This window comes from Lotus japonicus, chromosome 1 (assembly GCF_012489685.1).
Source record: "Lotus japonicus ecotype B-129 chromosome 1, LjGifu_v1.2".
NCBI classification, from domain to species: Eukaryota; Viridiplantae; Streptophyta; class Magnoliopsida; order Fabales; family Fabaceae; genus Lotus; species Lotus japonicus.
The window spans coordinates 113,339,998-113,365,596 of NC_080041.1; the positions used below are offsets into that span (position 1 = coordinate 113,339,998).

Below are 25,599 nucleotides of genomic sequence, written 5' to 3' on the forward strand. Positions count from 1 at the left end.
GAGTCGTGATATAATACGGATTGTTATCTTCCGTATTGAATATGGAAAGGTACTTTCCGTATTCAGTATGGAAAGTAACAATCCGTATTCGGTATGGAAAGTATATTTCCGTATTGAGTATGGAATGTAACTTTCCGTATTCTCTTCCAGGGATGACAGATTCATTTTTCTTTGGTGAGTCACAATTGATTGAAGCTGGATTTCACAATGGTCAACCTGAAGAGGCCACTACAGAGGTGCCACCACCAGCATTTGTGCCCCCGTGTATAAGTATAGATGTCTCGCATTTATTTGCAATTGATCAGGTATTCTTTGAACATATTTTTGCATTGTTTTGAGAGTGTAATATATCAATTCTTATTATGTCTTGATCACCCTTGTAATCAATTCTTATTATTATAACAGATTTTCCCTACCCGTGATGATCTTATCAATTGGGTTCATGGAATTGCGATTGAAAATGGATATGTTACGTTGATCACAAAGTCAGATTATGGTGGGAATGGAAGCAGAAAAGCTTATGTCATGTTGGGGTGCGAGAAGCATGGTAAATATGTTCCTTATAGAGACCCTGACCTTGTTGAAGGGACGAGATCACAAAAGACAGGTTGTCCTTTTAGACTAAAAGGACGACCTAGGAAAAATGGCATAGATAGAGATTGGCGGCTAAAGGTGATGGAAGGTATACACAACCATGAACCAGCTAGGTCACTACTTGGGCACAATTTTGTTGGTCGTCTAAAACCCGGAGAGAAGGAGCAAGTGGGAAAAATGACAAGGAGTTGGGTTCCACCGAGAAAGATGTTGTTGACTTTGAAGGAAAACAATCCTTCAAACTTGACTACCATATCTCAGATTTATGGTGTTTGCAAGAGGTTAAGAAAATCCCTCCGCAGGGGATTGACAGAAATGCAACACTTGTTGAAGAAGTTGGACGGTGACAAGTATGTCCACTTTGAAAGACATGAGCCTGGATCGGAAGTCATTAGGGATGTATTTTGGGCTCATCCAAATGCTATCAAACTGTTCAACACATTTCCATATGTAGTGATTATGGATTGCACATACAAGACAAACAAATATGCAATTCCCTTGCTTGAGATTGTTGGACTGACTTCCACAGATAAGACATACTCCATAGCCTTTTGTTACATTGTTAATGAGGGCACAGATGACTACGTTTGGGCACTGGAGTGTATGAAGTCTCTATTAGCTAATCAAGCCATGTTGCCTAAGGTGAATGTTACTGACAGGGATCTTGCCTTATTGAGTGCTGCTAAGCAAAGCCTTCCTAACACTACACATTTATTATGCTTGTGGCACATCAACAAGTGTGTTTTGGCAAAGTGCAAACTCTATGTTGGCACAGATGATTTTGCTGAGTTGGTTATGATGAAGTGGGCAGAGGTGGTGGATGCTGCAACAGTTGAAGAATTTGAAGTGAAATGGATGCAATTGTTTAATATGTGCAAGGCAAAATACAGCAACTTTACCTCCTATTGTTCTACTACATGGTTGGTTCACAAGGAGAAATTCGCCAAGGCATGGACAAATCATGTGATGCACTTTGGAACAACAACAAGTAACAGGTAAAAAAATTACATGAGCTTAATTTATGCGTTGTTTGTTCATTTGATAGATTGTTGTTAACAAGACTGGGATGCATTAGTCCGTCGTTGCAAACGTCAAGGCAGCACTTCTAGCAGCTCTCGTCCTCTCATTCATGGGCCAGCTGGCGCCGTCCAGGCTGCAATGTATGGGCGTAGATCCAACCCTAACACACTACTCATTCCGACCCAAGAATTTGTGAGGCGTGCGCTCGAAGACAGATCAACCGAAACCGATCCTGATTTCAATTCAAATGCTTGGCTTACAGCCCTGCAATTGGTGGAATCTGCCACTCCGCTGGGCACAATCACAACGAATGTTGAGAGAGTAGAGAGTGTTGTTGCTGTTATTAAATCATGCACTCCCAATGGTTTTGGAGATGCCAAAGTTACCCTCAAGGTATTTGCTCGCTTTTGTCCAGCTTCTTTAACCGTCAATTTGTTGTCTCATTTTCTCTCACGATTGCATTGATTTAGGACCCTACGGGCACCGTTGACGCTAGCGTCCATCGCAAGGCCTTCACTGACGGGGAATTTAGGAATGTCATAACTGTTGGATCTGTTCTTGTTCTCCAAAAGGTCTATTACCTTAAACATTAATCTTGCTTCCTTTGAACAAGTACGCATTAATCTTTTAAATTTGCAATTTACTTGCAGGTTGCTGTGTTTGCACCGAGTAAATCTGTTCGTTATCTGAATATAACGTTGCCCAACATAGTCAAAGTATTTCCACAGGATAGCGGACCCCACGACTTCATCGATATCACTGAGGATTAATTTTGTTTTCGTGTTGCTTTTGAATAATTTCGTGTACCCTTTAAACTGTTTGCCATGAATTATTTATGTTACTTATCCTGCCTTTGATTATTTACGGTGTAGTTATACGAGTTTTTTTCAATACAAGAGTCGGCATATAATGAGTGAAAATAGAAAGCATGATTAATATAAAGAGAGTCCTAATACAAAGAGTCACATGTCATAATATAAAAATACAAAAAAAATATACAAATATACAGTCAATCACTCGCCCCGACCCCTACCGGCCCCTCTACGACCTCTAGGTCCACGGGCTCTGCCTCCACGGCCTCTGCCTCCACGCGCACCCTCTGCAGGAGCACCCTCTCCACGGGCTCTGCCTCCACGGCCTCTGCCTCCACGCGCTCTGTCTCCACGACCTCTGCCTCCTGCAGCTCTAGCTCCTCGGACAGCAGCAAAGGCTACCCCCTGGGTACCAATGAAGGCATTGGATCTAATAAGATCCAGCGCCCTCTCAGTGAGGGATCGGGAATGCGTGCCCTCTGCAGGAGCATCTGGCACCTCGAGTGACTGCTCCAACAAGTCCACGGCCCGACGCATAACAGTCTGCAAAAATAATGTAGATACATTAGATACAAATAAAATATCATGAACAAAAAATCACAATTGAATGGAAAATAAAATTCAAACTTACCACTGCACTGAACTCCTCCCTCCTATCATCAGGGATGATGAACCGATGGGACACAGCGCTGTACCACCTCATGTAATCCTCCACAGCCTCTCCCGGATATGTAGCGGGGATCCCCTGAGGGCGGAGGTGCGGCGCAAACTCAGCAAAGGCAGCATCTGCGGTCTCAGCAAGGGACCCAGACGTCTGGATCTCAGAGGGGTGTCGAGGGACATCCTGTATGTAGCCAAACTGGCGCAGAACCCTCTCTGGTAGATGCCGTCGAACAACACGGCCAAATGGCGACCGGATGTAGCCAGAATACATGGCCCTCGGATCCCGTGGTCGATGAGCCCGATGGTCCTCAAATGGGGTCCATATAACGTCATCCACTGTCAGCTCATCGAGCATGACTCGCCTCTCATCAAGGCCTGCATGCCCGACCCGGGACATAGCCCACCGCCGCGCCCTAGGCTGGTCCTGCGAGTACTCTGGATCCGCCCTACGGATAATGACGCGGTCAGAAAGGTACTCGTAGACCCATCCTAGCAGGAGCGAGCTAAAACCTCCCATCTGGGTCGTCCCCCTCCTGGACGCTCGACTAAGCTGGTCGTATAGCGTAGCGAGCGCAATCGCGCCCCACGCGTACTCGCACACTCGACCAAGATCCTCCAACATCCTTATCCAGTAGACGGTCGTATGGTAGCCTCCGCTCTTGCTAGCAAAGAGCGTGGCGCCTAGCTGGTTCACCAGCCAAATCCGTGCAGCGTCCTCATATCGGTGCTCTACAATGAAGTGAATTAAGTTAATAGTTTATAACAATACAATAATAATAGATACAAAGACAATACAATAATAATTAAGACATACCCGCCAACGCAGCCTCATACCGGGTCTGCAAGACCCCAAAGCGAATAGTCTGGGACCTATTCGTATCAAACTCAGCCTCATAAATACCAACAGATCCTCCCATCAACTGAGCACAGAGCGCTGCACACTCGTCCCTCTCCCCCCTCCCAGGCGTATAGAACCTCGACCCCATGGGGAGATGGAGAAGAGCCGACACGTCGTCCAAGGTGATAGTCATCTCCCCGAACGGCATGTGGAAGCTACTAGTCTCCTCATGCCATCGCTCCACAAGGGCCAAAATAAGGCCTGCATCTGTCACCGGGTAGCTGCAATAGGGTAGCTGATGAAGACCCGTCTGCTCAATCAACTCTCGAACCCGCCTGTGACTGTCTGAATCACCATCACAAGCAAGGTTCCAAACCTTCCCCCCAGCTGTGGCCACCTTCAACTGTCGACGGTCCACATACCGCTCGTCTGTGCGTAGGAGTGCATGCCACGCCCAGGGAGCCTTGTGATCAGCATAATGGGTGAGGAGCGATAGCTCAACAAGCCCCCCCGGAAACGGCGGCAACCTCTGGATCAGGTCCTCCTCGCCACTCTGTGCCCCCTGCTCCCCCTGCTCTGGCGGCAGGACATCAGCATCAACAGTAGGCGGAGGAATACTATCCTCGTCAGATCCTCCCATGCCGGATGAGGCCTCGCCTGATGACTCCTCGCCGGAAGACTCCTCGCCTGAGGACTCCTCGCCTGATGACTCAACCATGGGAGAGGGCGGAGAAACAACTGTAGGTATCTCAACCGTGGGAGACGGCGGATAATCAACCAGAGGAACCTCAATCATGGGAGACGGCGGAGAAACAACTGGAGCTGAAGCCTCCACCGCCTGAGAGGTTGCAGCATGATCGCCGCGCCGGCTAGAAGCATGTAACCGCCGGTGTCTATCCTCAGTAGCCCCGACATCCTCACTAGAAGCATGAGACCTCTTTCTGTTCTTCATTCTCACTATATATTCAGAGCAAACATTCACTATATATACCATTTCAGCCATAGACAGAAACATGATGCAAGCAAATGGAAAATTCCTAGAATTTTATAAGTACATAGATGATAATCGGATCTTCTGTGGATTATGCATGCTTGGATCAACTTTTATTTTCCTAATAATCAATTATGGCATCTAGAAACTACTCACAAATGCTTTGGAAACCTTCTATAATTGATTCTGAACCCAGAATCAATTATAAGTGTTGGGTTTGGTTCTGAGATGAATACGGAAAACGTTTTTCCGTATTCAATACGGAAAACCATGTTCCATACTGAATACGGAAAACCATTTTCCATATTCAATACGGAAACCTGTGATCCGTATTTACCCAGAAACGCCATTAACGACAATGAGCTATCGGCCCTAAACCCAAACCACATTCAAGACATTTCAGCCAACAATACCTCTACACAAGCAACAATCGACTACCCTAGGGTTCAATGATTAACATAATTTCAAGTTAAATGGGGAAAATCCAAAAATCCTTACCTCTAGGTTTCAATTCTGAGAATGGGGTTGTGAAGAGCTTTGATGGAGATGATGGAACCTTTCAAGTACACGGTTCAAGCAAGGGGAGCGACAGAGATCGAAGGTTGAAGAGGGGAGAAGAGCTTGGCAAAATACGGAATGAAGTTTGAAATGGGTTTGAATAAACCCTTGCCGGTTTACATACTAATATAATACGGATATAAGACTTCCGTATTGAATACGGAAATGTTGCTTCCGTATTCTATTAAAGGGGGGCGTTCCAGTAATTTCCCCACTTTAAGTGGGGCGGGGAGCCCCATAGGGGGGCCCCAAACCCAACTCCCATACCCGTAGTATTCATGTGTCTGGGTGTGGCGATGCGCTGACATTTCTATCATTGGTGGTTACAACATATTTTCCTCATTAAATAAATATCATGACTTCATCACAATATTTTAAATAGGAGTGCTCTCATCACTCACTAAATTGGAAGCTGGGTATATATTTTTAGTAAGCTACACATAAATTTGAATCAATCATCAATGAGAAATTGTTCCATAATACAAAAAGATAATTAAAGTAAGTATTGCTACCATTTTTCTTTTAGTTTATTCTAAAAAATATTTTTATTAATTCATAAAATTACAAAATTATGTTCTTTTAATAGTTAAAAGAAGTCTGGTGAGTAATTAAAAATGCGTTATCAACAATGTGTTGGTCTAGTAGTATGCAAGTTAGATCTTATAAAGATGAGATTACAAGTTTGAATCTCGAGAAATACATTTGTTGAGAGGGACTTGCTAGTCGAGGTTATTACTAGTCAAGGTATGACTTGACACACTAAAAACCAAATCTATGTGAGTTAGTTATGATAGCAATGAGAAGTCGGTTAGGCTGTATAAACAATTATGAGGTGGTTATGTCGTGAGGGCAAACTGTTATGTCACATTAGCAACTGGTTACTACTAGTAACTGAAGAGGCGATAAATGTTCATGTGTGTTAGTATAAATACTCTCAAAACAGAGAAAAAAGTTAGACTTTATGTTTTCTATTGATTTCCCTTAAGCATTAAACTCTTTGTAATGTGACTTGAGTGTTAGAGTGCCTTTTGAAAGTACTCCATATCATACGCCTCTCATCCTTGTCGTAGAGCATCATCGTACATCTTGGAGTACGAGTTGTTAAATAAGATTCATAATTGGAGAAAGAAGAACCCGTCTCGTCTATGATAAACTGATAAAGAAATTCCCATCACAATTGTGGGTACTTACCTCCAAACAACTCAAGAACGTAACAAGTTGAGATCAATTTGTGACAAAACTTTCAATTCAACGTGAAGAAAAGGTTAGATAAATTATTATAAATAAAGAGATTTGATTAGACGCTAGGAACAATATACTCATGAACTAGAGAAATTTGTCTAAGTTTTAAATTCGAGTAGAGAGGGAAAGAGGTGAACCTAATTACAGAAGCCGATTTGTGAAACAATTAGATCATCATGAGCAATAAAAGGAGGTTAAAAATTGAGATGATGTGAAACATAATTATGGAAATCTAGAACTTGGCATGATGGATTTTTTTGCCAAACTACAAGAGTTCTGGCCCAATCTTGCCATCCTTTTATTGTATAGTACACAATAGTGAGCATAAGGGGTTATAAAAAGGGATTTTGTTCCCATTTGTTGAAATGTTAAAAAAAAAAAAAAGATGAAACTGATTATGTATAAGCTAAAATATGTGAAGGAAGTTGTGGTCATCATTTGGGAGGACCAACTCTAGTTAAGAAAATTCTCCACACACGATATAAATGGCCGAACATAAATGATGATACGGTGAACTTTAAGAAATGTGATGCTTGCCAGCAATATGTCAACATACCTTAGGAACCTTCAGATGAGCTTATTTCTTCGGATGTTCCTTCGATTATTCTCAACTAGGCATTGGTATTTAATTGTATGAAAAATAATTAAGTTCATTTAAAATATTTTTAAACTAAATTTTTGCTCCAGTAACCAAAAAAATATTTTAAACCAAGACTTAAGTTTTTAATATCATCAAATATAAATATTATAATAACATATTTTTTGTATACTTTTTATCAATAATGAAGTAATTTTACTTTCAAAATTGTATAAGTTTTAACTTTAATATCCTAAAATATTATTTGGTAAATTTAAATTGATTCAACTTTTCAATCTATGTCTTATACCATTTGCCATTTTATTTATGAAATATGCTTTGAACCTTCAAAATAATATTAATAATAAGAATAATAATAATAAGAATAATAATAATAAGAATAATAATAATAATAAGATATAGTTAATAGTCAATACCTTCTACCTTCATTATAAAAAAAAAACTTCTAGTGAGATTTCTTAATTTTAAAACCATTTTTTCTAAATTGTTCTTTAATAACTAAATTTTTACTATTCATTAACTCAAGTTCTCAATTTATATATAAAAATACTACTTTGTTTTTTTTAAAACAATTTAAAATTTCCTCAACTAATGATTGATGGTTAATATTCTAAGTATTTTTAATTAATAGTTATTAATTGTTTTATAAGAAACTAAAAAATTGATAATTAATAATTAATATTTAATACAATTAATAGCATAAAATAGTTATCAATAATTTATTACTATTTTTATGAACATAAATAATAATGAAAATGACAATAAGTAACAAAATAAATTTTCCACTAATGCAAAACTCAAGTCAATTTTTCATATATTTTAGTAATGTTTATATTAAGTTAATATATATGAATTGGAAATTTTTACAATTAGTTGTAAATATCAAAATTATTAATAAAGATTTAATATTATTATTTATGTAAAGGTAGTAAATTTTAACTATTATTATTTAAAATATTTTCACTGTCTGTGATCAATAATTAAATTTTAAATATGCAAAATTGAAATGTTTTACAATTAGTAATTAACTTGGTTTATCTTTGGGGGTGATTGCTGAGGAATTTCCTCGCAAATTGTTAAACAAACTCTCTTTTTTGTTGGTATATTTTCTAACTTGGAAATGGAGTTATTAATCTTTTACACACTGAGCAAAATATTCCGCTGAGTTATCAACTGAAGGGCACTGTGTGATGAGATATACTTTGGTAATAACTATGGCATGATTGAGACACTAATTATCACATTAGGAGAATAGGAGGAGAGTCAAACATGTCCCATTTGAAACTGCATCATAGTAGAGCAAATTTGGAGGAAAGTGAGGTTATATGTATTTTTTAATCAATTTTGTAATGACAGGTTTCTATTAGCAGCAAAAGTCTTAATTTTGTCTTTGAGAAGAGGCTGAAATAGTACCGATTGTAGTTCTCTATACAATGTTTAATGCATATGTTGTCAATTTAAATGTCCACTTATCTCTAAAAAAAGTAATTAACATAATGAATAATATAGTGGAGGTAGTTTTTCAATTTTAAGAAATAATATATTTAATAAAAAAAAATATTTCTTTATGTATTTAATGCAATGGTTTAAAAATTATTTCTTTATGTATTTAATGCAATGGTTCAAGTGTGCAATGTATTTAATTCTATAGTTTAAGTGTGCTTTACATATATACTCCCTCTGGTCCTATTTATAAGCATGAAAGAGAAGAAAAATCTTGGTCCTTTTTATAAGAACCAAATGAAAGTTTGAGCTATATTAATTATTTTTTCCAATGATGCCCTTATTAATTCTAACTTGTAAAATGTGTCACATTAACTATTCTCTCTTTCTCACTTTCCAACACTAATAACAAAGGGTAATTTTGGAAGTTTGTTTTGATTCAAGACAAATTTAATGCATTTTATCTAGTTTCACTACATTTCTTAAACTATGTGAATTTTTTTTTTGTTGCTTATAAATTGGAACGGATGGAGTATATAGATAGATAGATAGTTGGTGGAGAGGGGAGCATTGATCACGTCTACCAATAAATATAAATTCTTCCAACATTTAGTTCCTATGTTACGGTTAGCTTGTCTCTTCTGCTGCCGGAAGCGGCCGTTACGATTTTTTGAGTGCCAATAAATGAAAATGATGAGATGTTGAAAAAAGAGATATAAGAAGTAAAGAGAAAAAAATAAGATGTGATTAATGATATGAATTTTTTTTGGTACATCGAAAACTTAAAAGACAAGAAAAGAAAGACTACAAGGCTAACAAATCCCTAACCAAGATGGGATGAACCTCTTGAAGAGGCACCTCAAGTCGAGTTAAAGCATAAGGGCTAGCAACTCTCAGGCCTGCAAGACAATCCGCCACATCATTCGCACTCCGGGAAATATGCAGAAGCTGAACATGCCAATCCTGGTCAAGCAAGCTTCTAATCTCTAGGAATTCTAGTGCAAGATCATGAAAGTGGATTTCATTCCCTTGCATGGTATCAACGATCTCTTTGCAATCTGTTTCAATGATATGATTGAAAGAGTAAAAAGATATAAAAATTTAACCAGTAATTTAAAAAAGAAAAAGTGAAATAGATATGTTAACAAATCATAGTTCAATAAACATTTTCTTATTATAGCCTCTTTTGAATATGAAGTTGGAAGTTGGAACATTCCCTCTAGAATCACACGCATTACATCATTTTTCAATGAGCTGTCGCTAGGTTAAGACATGCAAGAGATTCACCTATTTTAGCTAGTAAGTAACAGCCCTGCAGGATCAAATTCACACGTTAATCATCCTCCCTATAAAAACATTTCTATTTTCCACACAACAAATCACTCTGTGAGAAACCGTATCACGGGTCAATTACCTTCGGGTCCTCCGCCATGAACGGTACCAACACGCTTGACCTCCCAACTTTGAAGGTGATCTCCGCCGTCGGACGCGGCGCCAAGGGCGTTGTTTTCCTCGCGAGAACATGCAGCGGGGCCGCGTCGTCGAACGGGGACGACTGGCTGGCCTTGAAAGTGATATCCAAAGAACTGCTTCAGAAGAAGAATAGGAACAACCACCGCGAGTGCAAGAGGGTCTCGTTTGAGCAGCGAATACTACGTCGTTTCGACCACCCTCTGTTGCCGCGGCTGCGTGGGGTTTTCGAGACCAAGAACCTCACAGGCTTCGCCATCGACTATTGCCATGGTGGGAATCTGCATTCTCTCCGGAAGAAGCAATCTCAGAACATGTTCTCCGAAGAAACCATAAGGTACCCAATTCATACGTTTTCTGTGAAAAAAAAAAACATTCTCAGAACATGTTGAATTTTTCCTTCATTTTGGAACTGATTTGATTCAATGTTCTTTTTGCATGTGAAGGTTTTACGCTGTTGAATTGGTCCTGGCGTTGGAGTATTTGCACAATTTTGGAGTGGTGTACAGAGATTTGAAGCCTGAGAACATCATGATCCAAGAAACCGGTCACATAATGCTGGTGGATTTCGACCTCTCCAAGAAGCTGAACCCAAGATCACCGAACGCGCTGAGTTGCAACTCGTCCCCGGGTTCTGACTCGTCCGGGGAGGGATCAGATCGTCGTCCGAGGAGGAGACGCTTCTCGCGGCTCTCCTGTTACTGTAACTCAGGGATACCGTCGCATGAGTTGGTGAGTCAACTCAATGCCAACTCGGCACGCCGGAGCGAGTCAGACTCGGTGGAGAAGTCCAACTCGTTTGTCGGAACGGAGGATTACGTGGCACCGGAGGTTATTTCGGGAGGAGGACACAGATTTGGAGTTGATTGGTGGTCATTCGGCGTCGTTTTGTATGAGATGTTGTACGGAACGACGCCGTTTAGGGGCTCAAATAGAAAAGAAACTTTCGATAGGATTTTGACGGTGGAGCCTGATTTGAGCGGCGAAACGACGCCGTTGAGGGACTTGATTAGGAAGTTGCTTGAGAAGAATCCTGACCGTAGGATTGAGCTTGATGAAATAAAGGGCCACGATTTCTTCAAAGGTGTGAAGTGGGACACGGTCTTGCATATAGCGCGCCCACCGCACATTCCTCAGAATGATGTTGAGGACAAGGCGGGGTATTCGACAAAAGATGTGGAGTTGTTTGTCCATAAGATATTTTTCACGAAAAAGAAAAATAGTTTTGATGGAGAAGAAAATAATGAGCCTGTAAAAAAGAAGGATGAAGGGGAAAATTACAACAATAATAATCACAGTTGTAAGAAGAATGTGTGGGTTCAGATGTTGTCTCAAAATCCCACTAAAGACGAAAACTTTTTAATTTTTTGATTGGATTATTTAATTTTTTTTATTCTCCTACATGTAACTTCTAGATGTAATTATTTTGAAATTATAAATTTGATTTTCTTATTATAACTTTGTTTCAGTTTTTTTATAGTAAAGGACTGAATGAGATAAAAGATGAGAAGATATTCGGCACAATAAAGTACAAGTAACGAAGAGAACATCCAAGAGGTGTAGCTCAGCTAGCAACGCAAGCTGAGTATATGGGAAGAACTCTCGAATTCAATCTTCGTACAATACATTCTGGAGGAGGATAAAGAGTCTTAACTGTGACTAAATCTCGAATCTGTTGACCTCCCGAATTTAATCATAGCAATAATATTTTGAATTTAAATTGAATTAAAAAAATAAAAAATTCATAAAATAATCCAATGTTTTTTTAATTTAAAGATAATAATATACTAATATAAAAATAAATTTAAATATGGAAACCAGAAAGATTTGCATAATCGTGCAAAGTTGCAAAATTATAAAAAGAGAGTTTTTTTATTTATTTGATTAGGGGTGTACATGGGCTGAGTTAACCTAATGAAACTGCCTAACCCAATCCGATCCAAGAGTAAAAATACAGGTTGGATTGGGTTGGGCAGTTTATTACTTGTTGGATAAAATCCATACAATCCAATCATCTTTGGATCAAATATCGTATTTCATAATAATCGATCAAACTCAACCCAAAATCCAACTATATACTAATAATATATTATTTAATATATATTTTTAATAGTTTTAATTTGACCTAACCTACTACTACATGTAATACCTAAAAAACCTATTTTTTCACTTTTCACTTTCTTCTTAAGTCATGAGCTAAGAGTGATTTTTAGGATACTTGAAGACTAATTTGTTTGTAATTATTTATCATATTTAATGACTTAGAGTACTTGTTTAGTTATGTGTTGTTGTATGAATGTATGTAGACGGTAGCTATGTATTTATAATGTAATTGCATGTTGGAGACTTGAAGTGCTTGTTTTTTAATATTTTTCAATATTTCAGGTTTATAATTATTTTAATATAGTGATCCAATCAACTCATCCAAACTCTGAAGATTGTCAGATTGAGTTGGTTCGGGTTTGTAGGTGAAAATCTAGGAAATCCAACCTAACCCCACCCAAACAGTTTTGATCAGTTCGGATCCTGATTAGCTTAAAAATTCATCCAACCTAACTCATGTGCAGCTTTAGATTTAATAATGCGCGGAGGAACTATGTTAGCCACATAATACCTCAAGTTTATAAGTCAGAGCTCACATTTAATAGATACATAGATAAAAAAATTGAAATGATAGATAGATAAAAATAGATTCCAATGAATGTGGACTATCAAGTTTGTGTACTATCAGATATTTGAATTAATTTGATGTGGATTACAGAATGAAGGGATTTGCAAGGTTTCGGTCAGGAATAATTAACAACTAACATTGATCTATAAAAAAAAAAAAACTAACGCCCATATCTAGATTTTTTTTTTCAATGAGTACGCCCATATCTAGATAAAGATTACTTATTTGGTTTTTTAAAAAATTACTTATTTGTAAATCATCTTTGTATTTTAAAATTAAACCTACTCCGACCTTGTTTCTATGAACTCAAAAATCATGTATATTTTGGTCTTGACCAAGGTATTCCCACAGCCGACAGCCGTAAGACTAATCCCCCGTCCCACGGTCAGCGCACTAAGCGGTAGGGGGCTGGCCAAGGAGTTTTTTCTATTCGCAAGTATATGATAACTATTATCTGTATATTTACAAACCATTGACCTTTTCTTAAATTTATAGTTTTCTTTTTCATTTCAAAAAAAAAAGTTATAGTTTTTTATTTTCTGCTTTTGAAAAAACAAAGTATCTATTAGAAGTTAATTATAGAGTTATTTTGTTCAATTATCCACAGAATTGAATCATATCAAATTTAATTTAAATTAAGAATCAAAATCCCAGAGGAAAGGTAAATAATACCAGATAATTGAATCAAATACATGTAAATAATTTTAAATTGAATAATAATATAAAACAAAAACAGATAACATTGAATGCGATTTAGATATAATTTTAAAATAAATTTCATTAAATGATAAAATAAAAGATCAGATTGAACAAGATCAGATTTATTGAAAATTTAAAGTTCAAAAAAAAAGATTTATTGAAAATTTACATGTCTCTTCTCTTATAAATTGGACCACTGGTCAATTTATTTGGGTGGAGTGACAGTGAACTGTGGTAATTTGCTCGGGGCATTGAATACATAGTGAACTTCAAGTTCTCTGTCAATAGCAACATGACGTTGACAATCACTAAAGGTATCTTTCGTTTTTTCTTTTTCTCTGTTTAATTTCCACTTTCTTTCAAGTTCTCTGTCAATACCAACATGACATTAACAATCACAAAAGGCATCTTCTGTTTTTTTCTTTTTCTCTGTTCAATTTCCCCCTTCTTTCAAGTACTAGTTTTCTTTCATCTATTTTGGTATCTTATTTTATCTGTTTCATGGGAGGAATTTAAGTTTCTTTGCGATTTCATATAGAAGCATTGCTTTGATTGAATTTTTCATGGTTTAGAATTAATATGTTTTCATTCTTCAATAGATGCAACCAAAGAGCCTTGCTATATGTTATGAAACGAAACACATGATCAGATTTTGTTTCCAATATATACAACTTTTTGAAACTAAACAAAAGGATTTGACTTTTTTTAAAGAACTAGTCACCCATCAAATTAAGTTGAAATTGATTCTTGTGTTTCGTTGTAGTAACAATTAGAACTTCTCGCCATGGAATTTACTCTTAAAAAGAAAACGCTTTTTTCATGCATTTAGGCAAAATTTCATGATTCTGAGAACGAATTTCTTACTTGCATCGTTGGCGCAGAGATTTCTGTTCCTAAGGCAAGGCATGAGAACAAAGCTGCTAGTATAACTGCCTCATTTTTTCTTTTTCTTTTTTTTGATAAGCAATAACTGCCTCCTTATCATCTGCACTAGCTTGTACTAATAATGTGGGATTGTTCTCAGCCTCAATTGATGAGCTTGTGGAATTCAGAGGATTAGGGAAAATAGAAAGGACTTTCGTTCCGCTACTTGAGGAAGTGTGTTCTCAGCATCCATCTCTTATTGAGTGCCAGAAGAAGAGAAGCCGCATGTTTACCGAATGCGCGTTCACCGCTTTGGGTAGAGTTCTTTACTTCCTCAAGACTAGGAAGGTGAAAGATATGGATGAACAAGCCTGTAAGGATCTTCAACTTTTGTGGGAGGAACTAGAGACATTTAAATTTGATCTCTCTTGGCTGAAGGCCTATGTTCAATTCGCCTTAAGCATGGAAAATTATGTGGAAGAATTAGTGGCGGCGGAAAAGCTAAAGGAGAATGTGGCAGCTCTGGAGTTGAAAATGAAGAGGCTTAACCTGAAGCTCGTTGCTGCTAAGGCGAATCTTGATAAAGTATCAAACTTCTTGAAAGAAGAAGGCTTCCATAAGGTCGATTGGGAGGTTGGACTGGGGTATGGAAGACTTTAGAGCTGTTATTTAGTTGGAAGACTCACTTGATTGGATTAATTTTGATGGCTTAAGTCATTTATCAGTAAATTTTTACATGAAAATGTTATTTCTGACCTAATTAAGAAGTCATTCCTCATTTCCTTTACTACTTTTCAATTTAAACGTTTACTGACATGAAATTCTTAGAGCATCTCCAATGCATAGTTGCTAGTTGGGTTGCTTAAAAACTATTTTGGTGGGTCCAGACTGACACATAGGATTTAAGCAACCCAAGCAGAATTCGCTCCAACCACGGTTGCTTAGTTTACTTTTAGTTGGGTCCCATTATACCTCTTATATTTATATTATTTCAAGATAATGACACTATACAAGTACATGAATGAAAGAGAAAATATGATTTTTTAGTCAAAAAGTAAGGAGAGAGAAAATAAGCAACCGTTGCTTAAATAAGCAACCGTTGCTTAAATAAGCAACCGTTGCTTAAATAAGCAACCGTTGCTTAAATTTAAGCAACCCAACTGCCACGTCATGTTGCTCCAGTGGTGCTCCAAAATAAGCAACGTTGCTTAAGTTGCCAACTGGATTTAAGCAACCCCATTGGAGATGCTCTTAGATATGTTGGCAACTTTTGCATTTAACTAGTCTGGTCTATGTTCTCTAAAGCGTCACTTCCTTTTGTATAATTGCAGAATCGTTCCTTTTAGGTGTGGAATGTTTAGCCTTAAGAAAAATGAAGTGCACATTACAGATGAAAATTAAAATAAAGTTAAATGGGTACCCATAGAATTGTCCACAATAGGCATTGTCCATCTAATTGAGTTCCCTATGATTGAATATAGGCTTGAGTAACCTATGTGTTACAGTACTTAACCCAACTCATAAAACGTGTTTAAGAATTGATAATTTTTTAGTTTCGTTAAATGATCATATTTGTGAAGTTTTAATAAATAAAAATTAGATAGTATTTGGATATATTATACTTTTTATTAATTATATATCTATTATTTTCCAAGTCAATATTAGGTATTTTTTTAATCTATACAAAAAAATACATCATGAGACCAAATTTGAGTTGGCCAAAAGCCCAAAACGTGGGTAGTGAGTATGGATATGACCATTTACCTAGCGGGTAAGAGAATATTTGTGTGGGAGCTTTTGGTGGAAAGGGGTTAGGACAACTTTGGTGGCCTATGTTCGGTTTGGCATTGCTACATATGCAAGCGTGATTTCACATATCTTAACGTGCTTTGAGAAACTAAAATTTGACACGTTGAATTTAAAATGGATCGAAAAAGCAAAATTTCCCACATTAGCTTCAACAACTTCAACACGGCACTGGGTTCAATAGAAATCGAAACACACTAAAGCAATAGGGAAAAGCACTAGATAACTATTAATAGAATGTGTCTAACAAATTAAACTCAGTAATCAGTGCTAAAAGCTCTAGATCAACAAACCACAATCCAAAAAACACTAATTTTGAAAAGGATTTTGTGCCATGTCCATACCCAAATTGAGAAAAGCAGAATACAGCAACGGCAATCACTCATCCTCTTGGCTGCGCAACCTGGCAAGTTTGTTGGTGACAACAACATCCAACTGTGCTGCACGCTCTACAATATCCTTCCTTTTCCTGGTCGATACATTGTGCGCTATCTCAGCACAGTATGTCCTGAAATTCAAATAAAGTCAGGAACAGGATGCAGTTACAGAGGGACAATGCGAAATTGAGAACAAGCATGCAAAAACCAAAAATATTATTTAGTTACCTGTTGTGCATCATCAGAAGCTCAAGATCCTTGACATTGTGCACGACAAACTTCTTGAATCCATTAGGCAGATAGTGGCGGGTCTTCTTGTCTGAGCCATAACCAATGTTGGGCATCAAAACACATCCTTTGAACTTTCTCCTAACACGGGAATCAATACCCTTCGGCCTGCGCCAGCTGGGCTGCATACCACAACAATACAATCTAAATGTTATAAATCAGTGGATAATTTTCAAAAGATTTAGTGTGTATTTGGGTGAAGCTGAAAGGACTTTATTTTGCCTAGGAAAGCGAATTGCTGCTTTCCATGGAGAAAAACATCAAAGGAGGAATGAGGAAGAGTTCATTGAACGGAGCCCATATTAAAGAAATCACACCCTTAGCCAACATGTACAACTTAGTAACTAAAATGAAAGTCATAATAGATGCAAGTGTAACAAGTTCTCAGTAGGAATACGAACATCAAAAAGAAGACGTTGATTTGTTCCCCAAAATGGAATAGGGAAAACAATGCAACAAATGTTTTTTACCGGTCCACATGTTAAATATAAAAGACATGAAACAGGGAAATGACACATAAAATTGACCTCAGCCACATTAAACCATACTATAGGAATTGACACAATTAAGCTCATCCATTATCCATACCAGTTTTATCTTACATGACCGGGCCGTTTAATGCTTGATTACAAAAAAAATTAGATTAGATCAACAGCGATTAATTATATATAAAGTTCTAGAGTTCCAGGGAACATGAAACCACACACAATAGTCAGAACTCAGAACTCTGGGTATCACATTATGTTGGTAGAAAAATGAGACAAACGAGGAGAACAAATCAGACACATCTCAGCCCGCTACCCTGAAAGATTTCTAAGGTTCCCTACCAAGTATTTTGATAATTCAATTAAAAAGCATAACTGATACTTTGCAAATATACAAACCAACACACACAAACATAAAATCTCATCTACGAGCAACTAGTAATTATTCACATACCTTAACACAAATTTTCCTGTCACTTTGGGGCCTAATGAACCTCTTCACACGCTTCTTCACAATTTTCTTGGTCAGCAAGGGAACGGCCATCTTGTCTCTAAGAAATTCAGATTAAAAATATATTTATTATCCTCACAAACTATATACAACAAAGGAACATAGGGCGAAAAAAAGAATACATAAAACTAGAGGTCTCAACAGTACTAAATACTCTTAAACCATCTATTATGATCTATTAAGGCACAGAGAAGGCATAAATTCTAATACTAACAGAAAACTTAGAAGGGTCTGTGGCATTTAAAGAAAAATGATACCCTTAAAATCACAGAACTGTTACTCATGGGCACTATCAGAAAAGCTAGAATGAAATTAAAAACTAGCACTAAATTAAAATAAAATGCAGAAATCTGATTCCAGTTTTTGGGTAAACCACACAAGGCCTCTACACTAGTTTTGTATACAAATCGAGCAAGAGAAAAACCACAACCTCAAACAAGCTGCATCTCCTAACAGAAACAATACCCAATTCACAATACAAAATTTAAGCTTAGCAAAAATAAGCTCTTCAGGTCCAAAATTGAAATTTAAGCTCAACCATTTTCAGCAAAAGCATTTCCGATAATACCCGAACATATTGTAATTCTATTAAAATCAAATGAGATAGAGAGAACGAAAACAATGACACGACACAAAAGGATTCAAACAACATCATCGTATAAGCAGAATCATAACACGACGCAATCAACCTCAAATAACAAAAGTAATAATAACAACAACGAAATTGGTGACGGTGTTGCGTACCTTCTGGTAACGGTGCTCCTCCGAGAACTGAGCAGCGATGTGATCAAACCCAGAAGAGACAGCAGAAACTAGGGTTTTAGAGTGCTATATATATGAATGAATTTTGTAATCAATGTTATTCGGTCCTCCTTATTTTTATTTTTTTTACTATTATTATTAGTACTTTTTACACACTCATTTATTTTAAAAACTTAAAAATAAAATGAATATGTTAGGGAGTGTAAAAATAAAAGAGGGATGTGTGACATATGATGACCAAAGCAAAGGAATCGTGCCTAGAGAAAGAAAAAGTTAAGGGTTTAATATAGAGATGTCAAAATTACCCACATCCGTGGATACCCGGGATAAAAACCCGCTATGGGTAAAATTATCTATGCCCACGAGTATCCACGAATTTAATTCATGAATATTTCCACTATCCATTTATTAATGGGGCGGGTACGGATATTGATGTATCCATACCCATAGATACCCACCCGATATATAAAATACTAAAATATCTTTTATATGCATATACATAGATGTATATTAAATATCTAATGAATTTGTGTTTTATAGTTCTCTTTCAAGTAAACTTATACAATGGTAGTAATGATAAAAAGAAGCCTTTAGACCCAAAAAAAAGGGCAGAAAATATTTTCCTTTACACATTGATTGACTGTAAAGTCCAATGTTAAATTTTATATTTAATATAATTTTCTTTTGAAGAAATATATGTGAATTCATTTATGTTCATGGGTGTCGGGTGCCCACTGATATTTTAAAATTCGGTTAAAGCCCAATAAATAGATATTCATGCAGGTATGGAGCGGGTATGGATATAAATTTTTACATGTGGAGCGGGTGGTGGGTATATACTATCCATGCTCACCCATACCCATTGACATCCCACGTTTAATACGTTTTTGGTTTATGCGAAATTTAATTTCCTCTCCTTGTCGGAACAAAGTTGCAAAAGGTGTGAGTATTTCGAGAAATATCCCACTTTGAGTTTAATATGAAGGAAGAGCTCCTGTGACCTTGCTATGTTTCCGGCGAAGGTAATGTGACACACTCACGTGTTTAAGGAGATATTAAAATCAAACTTGTTTTCCTTTAACTGATAAAATTCAATGCACATTTATACAGTCTTCATGTGAATTTATGTTTATATTTTGAGAAGGAATCCATTGATTCCAAGAGTAAGTTATATAACTTGCTCTGAATCTCAACCCTTGATTTTATTAGAAATTAAGGGCTAAGATCAATACCTAAAAACCATCATGTGACTCCCTATCCCTTTTTCATTGTTCTTCTTAATCTTCAACCCAAAAAACTTAAAAACCGGAGGCTCATCAACTCTTGATTGTCCACCCTAACCCAACAATCAGTAGTGAAATCGTGCAAATAACCACTCGGCGCCCTTCTTGTCGGAGTCGACGCGCCGCTACAAGATCCATGAGCGCTGACACTTATCGCAGCCAAATTCCTGCTAAAAAACAACCACTTGGTGCCCTTCTCGTCGGAGCTCGTGCATAGCTACAAAAACATTATCGTCGATACTGTTCGTTGCCTCAACACAAAGCAGAACATGTAAAGGGCACTAAAAGTTGTAGGGCTTAATTGCACTTTTCGTCAATAATGTTAGGCCTTTGTGCAATTCGAATCCTCATTGTTTAAAACGAGCAATTTTGATACACGAAAGATCAAATTGTTGGATCCTTCCGTTAGTTGTCCGTCTAAATTAGCCTACATGGCGTTCATTAATGATGTGTCACTATTACTAATGCCATTAGAATTCCACATAATTAAAAATATATATTACATCTGTAAAAAGAAAAATAAATATATTAAAAAATAACCCTAAATATCTATCACCATCTTCAACTCTCCCTCCCTCTCAATTGTTCTTCATTTCCATCATCTTCATCATCTCCATCTTTTAGCCCCCCAATCCAATTTTTCCCCATTTGTTTTAGGGAATATTGTTAAGAAATTTGTTATCTACTTGAGAAAATTGGGTGGAGTGTAATATTTAAGTAAGTTTGAAGTTTAGTGTTATATAAGGAAACCTCAAGGTAGTTGAGTGTAATTTACTTTTTTTTTTAGTAAATTACATTCAATTACCTTGAGGTTTCTCTATATTACACTAAACTCCAAACTTACTTAATATTACACTCCACCCCATTTTTTGTTAGGGAATATTGTTAAGAAGTTTGTTATCTACTTGAGAAAAATGGGGTGAAGTGTAATATTTGAGTAAGTTTAGAGTTTAGTGTAATATAGAGAAACCTCAAGGTAATTGAATGTAATTTACTCAAAAAAGAGTATAAGGGGTACACCAAACCCAATTACAAAATAGCAACATACTAGAATCAGTTACAGTACATGCACTAGAAATTTGTCCATTTATCCAAAAGATTTTCTTTTCCACTTTCTCTTTCAAGTTCTCATGGAGACTCTCTATTTTATAAGGAAAATGCTAAAAGGCACGAGCCTTTAACGCACGAGAGCGCATGAGAGTAAAAAATTAACATTTTTAAAATTAAAATAAAATAGATTGAAGTTTCTAGATCTTTATCCTCTGTTATTCCTCTCTTGTATCCTTGTGAGATGCTAACTACATGCCCTGCGAGAGAGAACAGTGAGGTCCTGGGAGGGGAAGACGACATTGCGGCGAAGAAGCACCTGCCAAAGTCTTGGCTCTCCGGCGAAGGGTTCAAGGACGAAGCAGCTGTAACCGTTTGTTATCAGGTGAGAGCAAAGTAATGGAATTGGCAGATGAGAAAGAGGGGCCATAGGAACATGGTGTTGGTGGAGGCGAAGCAACGGGTAGAGATGACGGTTAAAAATCTATATTTGCTTTTAAGAGCTCCTTCAATGACAGCATCTTCTTACCCAGAATTGCTTGATTCTTCTCAAAAATGAAAAATCCCCTTTTTTCAATTTTTTATTTTCCAAAGTCTGGCTTGAATTTTTTGATAACAAGAGGAAGGGTGGGTTTAAAATATGAATTGCGATGAGGGAAGGAAAGAAGGAAGAGATGCAGATGGGTGGGGAGGGCGGGTTTGATTTGATTGATGAATATTGATGGATGAGGGATAAGGGCACGTGACTGTAGAGAGGGAAAGAGTAGCAATTATGAGTCGTGCTCTCTCGTGCTTTGTCCATCGTGCTATATAGCACTGCTCATTTTATAATCACGTTATCTCAACTAATTATATTTACATTATAAAAATAATTAATTGAAGTAATAGTTTAGCTTCCTCGTGCCATCTCCAATTTAGAGAATGTGCTACTATCTTTTTATTTTTTTTAGAATAAAAAAGTATATTAAGGCTATGTTTGGCACGCCTAGCTGATAAGCTAGCTGAAAACTGAAAAGCTAGCTGATAACTGAAAAGCTAGCTGAAAGCTGAAAGCTGAAAAACTACGTAATTGGAACAAAAATGTTTGGTAAAATTAGATGTTGAACAAGCTCAAATTGTAAAATGACATGAAAGGACATACTTAAATAATTTTTTTGATATTTAACATTACTTTATTTTCACATTAATACCTATATGATATTAATATTAAAATTATTATAAATATTTAAATTTCACTCAAGTTATTTATCATCTTAAAAATATAATATCTTAATTTTTACTTATTTATTTTTCTATATTTTTATTAAATTAAATAGAATAAAACAAATAATTTGTAATTTGTAATATAAAATTATTTGTTTTATTCCGAAGTAGTAATTATTTGTGTTCGGGAACAGTGTACATATGAGACAAGTGTGATAACTGATAAGTAAATAGGTTTACATTAAGGCTAAAGGTGGAATTTTAATAAAATAATAAGGATAAAAATGAGAATCTATTTAATAAGCTATAAGCTTTAAGCTACCTGAGATAGCTTATAGCTTAAAGCTTTAAGCTACTGAAATAAGCTCTTTCACCAAACACTTTTATGGAGCTTTTAACCTAGCCAAATAAACTTTAAGCTAGTCAAATAAGCTATAAGCTAGCTGAAATGACATGTCAAACATAGCCTAAATCATCAGATAATAGCAACATACACCCTAGATAAAGGTAGAAACAACCCAACCAAAATAAAGGTAGAAACAACCCAACCAAAAGGGGGAAAAATGAACCTCCAAAGACCAGATAAGAAGATCCTAAAAAAAAGACCAACCACAAGATTAGATACAAGATGGCCCACATAAAAAAATGATATAAACAACCACCTACAAAAAGGCCTCCAGAAAAATTCCTGAAAACTCAACCATAAGGCCTCGGGTAGCTAGAAAATAAAATATTTTGAAATTAATTATCATTTAGATAATTTCCTTGATTCGTAATTAAAATCAAGTCAGGAAAATAACTTAAAAATAATAGAATATAAACACTCAATTAATTAATATAATAAAATTAAATAAATAAACTAGTTATTTATTTCATGGTCTTACAAGAGAAACACCGCAACAATGAAAACCTAATGAATTGGGTTATAAAAACCAAACACAATGACAGAAAAAATGAAAACAAATAACAAAATGTTGAAGCAATGATCAAAATACGGTTTCAAAAATCAAACTCAGAATGTCAGCAAAAGGAATACCAAACAATAGAATGTGAGATTAAGGAAACAAACACTTCATAGTGCTTACCCAAACCATGGAATTTCCAGAAACGGCGCAGTCAGAGCGACATTCACGATGACATTTTCCCTTAAATTAAAGCCTCAACCCTAGCAGTGCAGGTCTGGCAGTCGAGCCACCAAGGGTCGTCGCTGGGACCAGAACCACCATCACTTTATCTCTCATTATCCCTATCTCTCTTTCACCAGCTTTAGGGTCGCACTTTAAAGTGTGTTTCTAGCTCACCTTAAAGTGCGAAAATTGCAAATTCCAATGTTTGTGTCTGAAAATCTGATTTTTTTTGCAGTCTCGGATCAAGACGGAGTCAACTACAAAGTTGAAGAGAAAAACAAAGTAATTGCACGCTTGTCGTTTGATTACAAGAGCTGTGTCCCGAACCCAAATTCCTTCATCTGGTATTTTATTTTGAATTTCAAATTTTTTTTACTCTACCATAAATCTCCAAATATTCTATCTTAATTTACTGTGGTGGTCTCATAATTTTTAAAAATCATCTGATATAAATTATGTTGAAATTTGCAGCTAAATGTACTTTAAATTGCATCACATGTGCACTTTAAAGCGTGTCGTCACCTACGCACTTTAAAGCGCGTCGTCACCTACGCACTTTAGAGAGTGCGTCGTCACCTACGCACTTTAAAGTGTGTCGTCACCTATGCACTTTAAAGTGAGTTTAAAGTGGGTAGGTGACGACACACTTTAAAGTGCGTCACATGAAAACAATGATTGTAAAGGCGACGACAACGATCGACAAATAGGAATGAGCGACGACGACGATAGAAACATGAGAGAGGAGAAGATGGAGATTGAGTTTGGAGATGAGTATGAAGATGGGTATGAAGATAGGATGAAGATAGGATGAAGATGAGTGGTTTAGTGAGGGAAGAAAGAGGAGAGAATATGGGGGTGGAGAGTTGTTATGTTTTTTTTTCATTAATGACATTTTATAATTTTTCGTTTTTTCATTAATGGCATTTTAGTATTTTTCGCACTTTTAAAGGGGTGGAACTAAATGTGAGAGAGGTGACAATAACAATAACCTTAATGGATTGACTCTCTATTCAATAATTCACACAATTACATAATTATCCATGGAAAAATATTATCCATGTGTCATGGCTTCTATCTTATAGGTATTAACTTATAGGCAAAGTTAATTAGCGCTTTTTCTTGTAGTTTTTTTTTTTTTTTTTTGACTTTATCATGCAATTATATCATCCATTTTTGAAATGAAGGTCTCTAAAACAATTTAAAAAAATATAAAACAGTAGTTAACATATTAATCGAATTTAATCTGATTGTTATCGACAGTATGGGCACGTTAGTTAACACATAAAATTATTAATCAAATTAACCAATAAAAGAACATTAATTTTTTTTATTTAGTCATCCTTTTTTTTATTGATTCCATCCCATCACATACAAAATAGATTGAAATAAAACACAATCCATTTATAATCACTATCAATACCAGCTATAACACACCACTGATAGAATGTTGTCTGGATTTTTATAGAGGCATAGTGCATCTTGCCTTACAGACCAATAGAAGTGTCTACCGGAATATTTATGTGCTTTGTATACATCGAACGTTCTAGTGATATCTTGCCAATGAAAGCTACAATAAAAAAGTGTTGTGCCCCAAAAGTTGGGTCTGAAACTAAATTCATAGAATTGATTTTGATGGATAATCTTCACTCCAAGATCATCATCCCCAGATTTGCAGTGAAGCGTCAGGTCTAAATTCCCATCCAAATAATTTGTGACTCTCACATGTGTTTTATCCCAAAAAGCACCATATACTACTGGTAGAAGTAAACAAAGTAAAAGAGTACTTTTATGAAATAGATACATTGTACCTTGGATGATGCATTAGCTTGTGTGCATCGTTGTTATAAATAGGAAATTATCTCAGGGTCTTGCTCCTTTAAGTGAGTCACTACTAGATAGTAAGGTAAGTCATCATAATTATTTATTGAGTTACTTTATTCATTTTCAAAGAAGATAATCACTTTTAAAATTAGTTAAAATAGTAGTTGTCAATCATAAAAATTTATAAAACAAATAAATGAAATTAAGTAATAATTTTATACATAAAAAATGTTTCAAAAATAAAATAGTACTACCACAATACAATTTGCTAACTATATTAAAAACTATATTTGGAAATTTTAAATGATATTGTATGTTATATAGTTTCAAAAAAAAAGTACTAGCACAATACAATTCGCTAACTATACTAAAAACTATATTTTGAAATTTTAAATGATATTGTATGTATATATATATATATATATA

The 25,599-nt window shown here is 36.1% G+C and overlaps 4 protein-coding genes across 4 annotated transcripts; 2 read left to right on the forward strand and 2 right to left on the reverse strand.

The window, feature by feature from the left end:
• Positions 1 to 2,521: 2,521 nt before the first annotated feature.
• Positions 2,522 to 4,466, reverse strand: LOC130729410 (protein MAINTENANCE OF MERISTEMS-like). The gene is made up of 3 exons (XM_057581166.1): positions 3,904 to 4,466; positions 3,058 to 3,818; positions 2,522 to 2,969 (listed from the first exon to the last, which is right to left on the reverse strand). Exons 1-3 carry the CDS (start codon positions 4,133 to 4,135, stop codon positions 2,628 to 2,630), a joined length of 1,335 nt encoding a protein of 444 aa, XP_057437149.1. The 5' UTR covers positions 4,136 to 4,466; the 3' UTR covers positions 2,522 to 2,627.
• A 5,655-nt stretch (positions 4,467 to 10,121) lies between these two features.
• LOC130729412 (serine/threonine-protein kinase OXI1-like) lies at positions 10,122 to 11,664 on the forward strand. Its single transcript, XM_057581170.1, has 2 exons — positions 10,122 to 10,566; positions 10,676 to 11,664. The coding sequence occupies exons 1-2, from the start codon at positions 10,190 to 10,192 to the stop codon at positions 11,598 to 11,600; spliced, it is 1,302 nt and encodes a 433-aa protein (XP_057437153.1). The 5' UTR covers positions 10,122 to 10,189; the 3' UTR covers positions 11,601 to 11,664.
• Positions 11,665 to 13,891: 2,227 nt separating this feature from the next.
• On the forward strand, positions 13,892 to 15,123 carry LOC130719738 (uncharacterized). Its single transcript, XM_057570349.1, has 2 exons — positions 13,892 to 13,913; positions 14,564 to 15,123. The coding sequence occupies exons 1-2, from the start codon at positions 13,892 to 13,894 to the stop codon at positions 15,121 to 15,123; spliced, it is 582 nt and encodes a 193-aa protein (XP_057426332.1).
• Positions 15,124 to 16,380: 1,257 nt separating this feature from the next.
• Positions 16,381 to 18,820, reverse strand: LOC130729414 (60S ribosomal protein L32-1-like). Its single transcript, XM_057581171.1, has 4 exons — positions 18,675 to 18,820; positions 17,874 to 17,970; positions 16,875 to 17,056; positions 16,381 to 16,777 (listed from the first exon to the last, which is right to left on the reverse strand). Exons 2-4 carry the CDS (start codon positions 17,961 to 17,963, stop codon positions 16,648 to 16,650), a joined length of 402 nt encoding a protein of 133 aa, XP_057437154.1. The 5' UTR covers positions 17,964 to 17,970; positions 18,675 to 18,820; the 3' UTR covers positions 16,381 to 16,647.
• Between the last annotated feature and the right edge of the window lie 6,779 nt (positions 18,821 to 25,599).

What these genes read in the sequence shown, in the direction of transcription:
- LOC130719738 (XM_057570349.1), top strand. Translation starts at nt 13,892, where the DNA reads ATGACGTTGACAATCACTAAAG. An exon ending in GACGTTGACAATCACTAAAG is followed by an intron (nt 13,914 to 14,563) that starts GTATCTTTCGTT and finishes TTTTTTGATAAG; the next exon opens with CAATAACTGCCTCCTTATCA.
- LOC130729414 (XM_057581171.1), bottom strand. Translation starts at nt 17,963, where the DNA reads ATGGCCGTTCCCTTGCTGACCAAGAAAATTGTGAAGAAGCGTGTGAAG. An exon ending in ACAGGAAAATTTGTGTTAAG is followed by an intron (nt 17,057 to 17,873) that starts GTATGTGAATAA and finishes TGTGGTATGCAG; the next exon opens with CCCAGCTGGCGCAGGCCGAA. An exon ending in CTTCTGATGATGCACAACAG is followed by an intron (nt 16,778 to 16,874) that starts GTAACTAAATAA and finishes TTTGAATTTCAG; the next exon opens with GACATACTGTGCTGAGATAG.
- LOC130729412 (XM_057581170.1), top strand. Translation starts at nt 10,190, where the DNA reads ATGAACGGTACCAACACGCTTGACCTCCCAACTTTGAAGGTGATCTCC. An exon ending in TTCTCCGAAGAAACCATAAG is followed by an intron (nt 10,567 to 10,675) that starts GTACCCAATTCA and finishes TTGCATGTGAAG; the next exon opens with GTTTTACGCTGTTGAATTGG.
- LOC130729410 (XM_057581166.1), bottom strand. Translation starts at nt 4,135, where the DNA reads ATGCCGTTCGGGGAGATGACTATCACCTTGGACGACGTGTCGGCTCTT. An exon ending in GTATGAGGCTGCGTTGGCGG is followed by an intron (nt 3,819 to 3,903) that starts GTATGTCTTAAT and finishes ACTTCATTGTAG; the next exon opens with AGCACCGATATGAGGACGCT. An exon ending in GGGAGGAGTTCAGTGCAGTG is followed by an intron (nt 2,970 to 3,057) that starts GTAAGTTTGAAT and finishes TTATTTTTGCAG; the next exon opens with ACTGTTATGCGTCGGGCCGT.